At 48.3% G+C, this 8,421-nt stretch overlaps 1 protein-coding gene across 1 annotated transcript in view; it reads right to left on the bottom strand.

The window, feature by feature from the left end:
• Window positions 1-8,421, bottom strand: part of slit1a (slit homolog 1a (Drosophila)) — a 148,405-nt gene that overhangs the window by 53,615 nt on the left and 86,369 nt on the right. Inside the window, 4 exon segments of the mRNA XM_066650016.1 lie at window positions 413-556; window positions 694-765; window positions 1,504-1,575; window positions 4,689-4,760. Coding sequence (XP_066506113.1) covers window positions 413-556; window positions 694-765; window positions 1,504-1,575; window positions 4,689-4,760 — 360 coding nt within the window.

The following is an 8,421-nucleotide window of genomic DNA, read 5'->3' as shown; positions in this document are numbered from 1 at the left end:
AACCACTGCGGATACAGAATAACGCTGCTGTAGTAAACGCCGTAACAGAAGCAGACACGATTTATCGTGATCCACTTAGATGGTGTTGGAGATCGACCTGTTCCTCCCCAAAGCCTTTGTAGAACATTTGATCCCTGAATAAAATCTGCATGTGTGAGTTTGTGTAAAAGTAAATAAAGAGGAGCGCTGGTCGTGACCCGAGCGGAGGACTGAGCTGGAGCCTGGAAGTGGACATATGGTATGTTTTGAGTTTGTCTGTGTTTCCTGTGAACGTGCACTGGCATAAACGTGTGTGTGTGTGTGTGAGTGTGTGTGGTTCAGAGAGAGCAGAGAGTTCACTCCAGTGTGAGACTCTGAAGCCCAGAGCAGGATCGAATGTAGAGCTGAGACCAGAGCAGCCAAACACACTCACAGAGTCTGGACGGCACGCAGGGAGGCGAAGGTGCCCTTGGCCAGGGTCTGGATTTTATTGTCGTACAGCGACAGCAGCGAGAGGTTCTGCAGGTCCTGGAAAGCGTTGGCACGGACGCAGTGGATCTTATTGGCATTCAGGAGACTGTAGGTAGGAAAAGAGACAGACTGTAGAGAGTGGGCAGGACGGGGACGGAGGGTAAAAACACTTTTGCGTCGTGTCTTATACAACCCCGCTTCAGTTACACAATCACTTCCATTAAACATCACACTCAAACTTACAGCAGCTGCAGGGCATAGAGCCCGTCGAACACTCCTTTGGGCAGCTCCGTGATCTTATTCCCGTACAGGACCCTGCGGATCAGAGGAACAAGATTTACCTCCACAGAACACACAGCTCTGACCGAGCGCACACATCTGGTTCTGATCCTCCCCGCCGTAACTGCTTCAAGCTGCTGGTCCGAGACGCGGGGAGGAGATGTTTCTTACAAAACGAGTGAGAGTTAAGCAAATAAACAGCGGTTTAAACGCTCTGGGGTTTGATGAAATGTTTGATCAGAGACGTCAGAGACCACCCTTCATTTCATTTCTTCTCAAAATGTTCGTAACGTAAAAGTGTGTAAAAAAGCGTCTGAGTCATAAACAGAAACAAAAACACAATGTGCTTTTACAGGTTTTGACCCTCCACGCTTTTTCAAGACTTTAAAACGGTTTCTTTTTCTCAGTTACAGCGTCCTGACAGCTCCACTTCCTTTCAGACCCTGAGCTCTGAGCTGTTGTTCTCACCGTGTTCTCACCGTGGAGGGCGTGAGAGTGGAGCTGGATGTTCTCTCTCAGAGCTGAAAGCGGTAAGTGATGTTTATCCCATGGTCTCATCTTATTCCTGAACTGCAGTTTTAGAAACTCCTTTCAAGCTGTTCCTTATGAGACTGGATTATCTATATTCCTCCTAAAGAAGAACAACCCCACGCTGGGTTCTGACAGAGGGGGGTTGGGGGGAGGGGGGGGGGGGGGGTGAAGGGTGGTCTCACAGCTCAGGAGTCACTGAAAAACAAAACCCAAAACCTGCTTTCAAAAGCATCAGAAACTTACAGCGAGTTGAGGGAACGCAGCCCTTGGAAGGCGTCGGGAGCGATCTCTGAGATCTGGTTGTTGCTGAGGTCTCTGTGAGGACAGAGGGAGAAAAGTAGGAGACAGAATAAACAGAACAGAAGCAAAAAAAGAACAAGAAGGAAGCCAAGACACAAGCAAACGCCAGCCCACCTCGAGAGAGCTGACCCCTGCTCGCCGCTCGCAGGACAGTAGCACCGCACACATCAGACACACATCACTGCCTCCCACGCAGGCCCCAGGCAGGACACATTCAGCGCACACTCACACTGACACCGGATCAGGCTGCCGCTGACGGACGGGGGGCTCTGGGGCCCCCCAAAGTGCTTAACTTAAGGCTGAATGTTGGGGGGATGAACACAAGCTGTGTAGGGCACGCAGCCATGAGGATAAATGACAACAGCTAATAAAACAGCAGCTAAAAAGATGGAAAACACAGCATAATTCTTGTGGAAATATGAGGAGAGTTGTCCCGGGCCGTCTGCGGGTGGAAGAGGAACTCTGAGGAGGAGCTACAGGTACAGAATAAAGGCTAGGGGTATGTGAGAAAATCACTGAACGAGAACAGGTCTGAAATATAATGTTCGCTTTTTAACCTGCTTTTTTCACCAAATGTCGCCTTAAAAGCTCTGTACAAACATGTGACAGTCTCTGTGTCAGACTCTGTCCTGAAGAACATGCCCTGGGAGAGGGGGGGGAGGGGCTGGAGAGCTTTAAGCTCCTCTGGCCCACACTAAGCTTTCTGGCCACACGGGTGACTATGGTATCTTTAAGCTCATGTGCAGCTGCTCCAGACAATCCTGTTTTATACTTTTCTTTCACACAGACAGCGTCCAGGCAGGAGGCAGGTCTGCAGCCGCCCTGATGTTCCCCCTTCAACACTGTCCAGAGAGCCAGGGGTCACCTGGAGCTGTGCTGGGGACAGAGAGTAACCCTCTGTGGTCCAGAGAGTTCTGAGCTGAGAGTAAAGAGTAAACCTGGGTCGAGAGTGGCCCAATTCTGCCTCCAGGGACGGTGATATACAGTGGGTCACTTGGGCTGGTCCAGCGTGGTGAGGGACAGAGGGACAGCTGACAAAACAAGACCAGACATGGGGAGGACTGTGTGTGTGTGTGTGTGTGTGTGTGTGTGTGAGAGAGAGAGAGAGAGAGAGACAGAGAGAGAGACAGACAGAGACAGAGAGAGAGTGAGAGACAGAGAGAGACAGACAGAGACAGAGAGAGAGATAGAGAGAGAGAGAGAGAGAGAGTGAGAGACAGAGAGAGAGACAGACAGACACAGAGAGAGAGAGTGAGAGACAAAGAGAAAGAGATAGAGAGAGACACTTAAATACACTTAAAGTCTTATTTTGTTTATTTAATAATATGTGATCTTTTTTTTTTTTTTTTTAACTGATTGATTGATTGTCTGATTGTCATTATTATTATTGTTATTGTTATTATAATTATCATTATTATTTTATCTATTCATTGTATTTTTTATATATATTTGTTTTCTAATGGAAATTAATGATTATTTGCTTAAATAATCGGTTAATTAAGTATTTGTTTTTTTCCAAATACATAAAAAATATATGTTCAGTGTAATTTTATTTATGTGCTTTGGCAACATTGTTAATGAAACAGTCATGCCAATAAAGCCAAGCTGAATTGAATTGAATAGAGAGAGACAGACAGACAGAGAGAGAGAGAGAGACAGAGAGAGAGAGACAGACAGAGACAGAGAGAGAGTGAGAGACAGACACAGAGAGAGAGAGAGAGAGACAGACAGACAGACAGAGAGTGAGGGTTTTATTTTTACAGTCATGTCGAGCAGTAGCCGTGTTTGTTTGGTGTCCAGGCTTCTGCATCACCACGGCTGACCAGAGAACAGCGGTCACTACAGGAGAACGTCTTCTTCCCACGGCTGCTATTTGAGGGCCAGGCTGAGGTTTTGTGGATGTGGTCGCCACGGCCGGTGGGACCTGCCAAACTCCAGAGTCGTCCGTCCCTAGCGCTCGCATTCCCCTGGACGGTAATCACGCCGGCCGCAATTTATGGTGTGTGAAGTGACCTACTCCCACACACTCGCTCTCCACACCTCTGCACGAGAGCACACGCTGCTGTAAATAACCTGGACATCCCTGAGGACTGAGACAAAGACGTCCGAGCAAGGGAACACCCGCCCAAAACTCTGATAGACGCTTTATCTGGACCGCGGCGAAGCACTCCTGATGCACGCAGAGCTCGATCACAAAATAAAATCACTGATGGGCGTAGCCGACCCTTCAAGACCCTGGTACGTCATCAGAGCAAAAGCAGAGCAGCGCTTCATTCCCAGGCAACTAGCGCCGCTCTGTAGCAGCTCTACACCAGTCTGCAGTGATATCAGAGGAGCTGCTGGACTTCAGTTACATTTAGGGCCTCATTCTCTTTCAGAAGAGTTCCACAATCAGAGATTACCCCCCTCTCCTCTCTCTTCTGTGACATGGAGCTCAGCTCAGATTCTCATTCTGCAGAGTTCTGTTCACACTACAGTTCCACCTTAAATGCTGCAGTAGAATGTAACTGCTTCACTATTTAAGGTGGAAGTGTAAATTTACAGCTAACTCCTGAGACCTCAGCTGCTCCTCGTGCTGTTTTCTGCTCGTTCTGAAGTAAAGGCCATAATCCACTGAAACTACATTAAACTCAGAGAATACACTGGGGATCATAGAGTTTAAAGGAGGATTCACAAGGCGTCATAAACCCTCTGATTGGAGCCTGACTCTGAAACATCTCAGAGCCATGTTGCCCTCACACTTCACCCCACCCCTCTGTCCCAACAACAGCTGAGACCCCCACCACTAGGGCGAAACAGAGGGGGAGGGGTAAGTGGTCAGGGAAAGAGGGGAAATGGGATTAACCCTGAGTTACTGTAAGTATCTTAAGCTGTTCCTCCTGTTGCACACACCTTTACTTTGAGCTTAAGTTAACAGACGAACCCAATGTGAGGAACTGTGCTGTGAGAATCTGTGAGGGTAATAAACAAGTATCTGGAGGGTCTCTGCGGGACGTACTGAGGGTCTCAGGAAAGGAAACTGATGGCTGTAATAATTCCATATGAAGCAGCTCCTTTTTAAAATGTAATTAATGTGTGGAGCGTGGACAGGAGGCGTGTAGTGAACTCTGAGAGGACGGTAAACTCACATTCTGCGCAGCTTCTTGTACGGCGAGAAGGCTCCCGGAGGGACGGACTTGATGCCGTTCTGTTCCAGTCGTCTGTAGAGAGAGGGACAGTGGAGGAAGTCAGAAAACCAGACAACAAAAGAACGCCATGGAAACAAAGCTCATTAACATGCTGCTGCTGGGGCTGGGGTTGTGTAACACTCAGGTGCATCTCATTATCCTCGCCTCAGTCGGACAGCATTTACATCATGTGCTGTGTGTAACAGACAATAGGGAAGTGAAGGGACACTCGTCGTCTCCTGCTCTGTACTTTAACTGACTGCATTTTCTCAGCATCACAGATCTCTAACTCACTCTCACACACACACACACACACTCTCTCACACACACACACACACTCACACACACTCTCACAAACGCAAACACACACACTCTCACACACACACACACACTCTCTCACAAACGCAAACACACACACTCTCACACACACTCTCTCTCTCACACACACTCACACACCCACTCACTCTCTCACACACACACTCAGACACACACACCCACTCACTCTCTCACACACACACACACTCTCACACATGCAAACACACACACACACACACACACACACACACACACTCATTCACACACACACACTCTCACACACACACACACACACACACACACTCTCACACACACACACACACCAAACACTAACACGTCCAGAGCCACATGAAGGGACCAGGGCTTGCTTCAATCAAGGCCAAGAATGAAATGAAGCTCCACAGCCTGAGCTTTGCAGAATCTCTGCCCTGAACCCGAGTGGGCTCTCGGACATCTGGGTTCCTCCAAACCAGCGCCGCTGCTGGGTTCATTAGAAACCACAAGTTGTTTCTGGGCCCTTTTCACTCGCAGGAACCCATTAGGGGAGTCAGCATTAAGCCACACACAATCAGTTCTCACCATCAATCTCCACAAGCCTCCAGTCCAGGACCTGTCTCCGTGGATTTATCTTTGTGCACCTGCGTGTGTGTGTGTGCGTGTGTGTGTGTGTATGTGTGTGTGGAGTTAAAACATTCCTGCACACGTCCGCTGTGGACAAGTGCGGCCAGTATTCTCCAGATAACGAGCTGGCAGCCCCTCGGCGAGAGAGGCACGTCCTGAACTGAACACGTAGTTGTACTCGTGTAAACAAGTGCAATGGCCTCAGTCTGAATCTGGAAAGATCAGCTTTATTAATCACATGTGTGCCCCCCCACCCCCCCAAGGGCTGAGCACAATCCCTCACTCGCTCACAGTGGAACCTTCTCCAACCGGACCGCCCTAATCAGGGTCAGCTGTGCTGGACAAAGCCCAGGAATGCAATAAAGCTTTATTTCTCTTGTGCTCTGAGAATGCCATTAGCAGCTGAAGGGGCTGGACTCACCTCTCTCTCTCTCTCTCTCTCTTAACGAAGCCTAATGACCACGCGTTTCACCGGTGGAGGCGGCTCTGCAGCAGGCAGCTGCCTCGGGGCCCTGATCCCACTCGGAACTCCAGTGAAGAGAAGGACTTTTAAAAGCTGTGAAGTGACCTGGATGATCCCTGCTTGTGTCCATAAGCCTCTTGATCTCGCAACATTTCCACCTCATCATCACCCCTCCGCCTCTCAGGGCTTCACCTCGGTGTCGTCCGTCAGCTGAGACGCTGCGTCTGAGTCTCGCTTCTTCGGTTTACAACAAACACAACGTGAATAAAGTGCGTGATCATGACACCTACAGCCAGGTCACTACACCGACTCTGAGCCCGGGTTCTGCTTCTTAACCCTTTCACAGACACGGTGCGAGTGTGGTCTCTGGTCAGTTCCAGAACTTCCGGTGTCTGACACAACAACGTTCATCCAATCTGTCGCTTAGTTACCTTCCCACAGCACACATCGTGTCCTGAGAGCGAGGCCAGAACCTTGTCCAGTTAAAGCTTGTGTGATGTAGGTTCTGTGGTTTGTAATATTCCTTTTATTCTCTTTATCTTGTATTGATTTCTATTTCATGGAAGCAGTTGTCTCTAAAGCATGTCTCTGCTAATCGTACGGTCTGTACGTGACAAACATTTTAAATGTCTTTCTGAGAGTTTTGCAGCAGAGGGTGACCCGACAGAACCAGGCTCGTCGGGTCTCGTTCACGGACCCGTTCCTTCAGCTCCAGGGATGTTAAAGTTGGGCGTTTGTGTGGAGCGCTGCTGGAAGTCTGAGGTCAGCAGAATCAACTCCGTTTTCAGTGAAGCACTTCCCTCTGAAGAGGCACTTAGTGGGAATTACGACGATGTGATTTAAATTCCGCGGATTGCAGTGCATTCAGACCCAGTGCTTTATTTATAGGCACACATCCAAATGACTTTACAGCAACTAAACAACACTCTTGTCAAAGTCCTAGCAGCCTGAGGCTTGAGAGCTTTAGGGTAAATACTCTGTGTGTGTGTGTGTGTGTGTGTGTGTGTGTGTGTGTGGGGGGGCAATAAAGAAAAAGACAAGCCCCCCTCCCCATCCTTTCCAAAATCAATACGCATGGTTACTTTAAGCTCTGTGGCAAAGCGGGGTTCAGGTGATGAATACAGAACCTTAGAAAGTGACAGATTAAAATTGATTAAAGGCTGCGACAAAGTATTGATTCCCTCCCCATCCCCAACCAGACAACCCTCCAATCAGGATGGAGCAGGGTGTAAACACAAACACACTTCACAAACAGCCCCCAGGGACTATAAACACACACACACTCTCACTCTGTCCGTCCGAGTTTGATAAGACTACACTTATTTCCCCGTTCTGACCCCTCCCCACGAACATGGCCCTGCTCCCCACTGTCGAAACCAGAGCAGGATCAGCTGGAACAGACAAGCATCAGACCCCCACCTGCACAGTTCAGAAACAGGGATCTGCAGTAAACACCGCCTGCGCAGATGCACCCCCGCAGACTGATGACCACGGACCTGCGACATGATTCAGATCTGGTGTGTGATTCAGATCGTTCTGCTCAGATCTGGTGTTTGATTCAGATCTTTCTGCTCAGATCTGGTGTTTGATTCAGATCTTTCTGCTCAGATCTGGTGTTTGATTCAGATCTTTCTGCTCAGATCTGGTGTTTGATTCAGATCTTTCTGCTCAGATCTGGTGTTTGATTCAGATCTTTCTGCTCAGATCTGGTGTTTGATTCAGATCTTTCTGCTCAGATCTGGTGTTTGATTCAGATCTTTCTGCTCAGATCTGGTGTTTGATTCGGATCTTTCTGCTCAGATCTGGTGTTTGATTCGGATCTTTCTGCTCAGATCTGGTGTTTGATTAAGATCTTTCTGCTCAGATCTGGTGTTTGATTCAGATCTTTCTGCTCAGATCTGGTGTTTGATTCAGATCTTTCTGCTCAGATCTGGTGTTTGATTCAGATCTTTCTGCTCAGATCTGGTGTTTGATTCAGATCTTTCTGCTCAGATCTGGTGTTTGATTCAGATCTTTCTGCTCAGATCTGGTGTTTGATTCAGATCTTTCTGCTCAGATCTGGTGTTTGATTCAGATCTGTCTGCTCAGATCTGGTGTTTGATACAGATCTTTCTGCTCAGATCTGGTGTTTGATTCAGATCGTTCTGCTCAGATCTGGTGTTTGATTCAGATCTTTCTGCTCAGATCTGGTGTTTGATTCAGATCTTTCTGCTCAGATCTGGTGTTTGATTCAGATCTTTCTGCTCAGATCTGGTGTTTGATTAAGATCGTTCTGCTCAGATCTGGTGTTTGATT

Source organism: Hoplias malabaricus, chromosome 2, assembly GCF_029633855.1.
Source record: "Hoplias malabaricus isolate fHopMal1 chromosome 2, fHopMal1.hap1, whole genome shotgun sequence".
Lineage (NCBI taxonomy): Eukaryota > Metazoa > Chordata > Actinopteri > Characiformes > Erythrinidae > Hoplias > Hoplias malabaricus.
The sequence above is the reverse complement of the archived record's forward strand: the minus strand, read 5'-3'. Positions and strand labels throughout refer to the sequence as shown.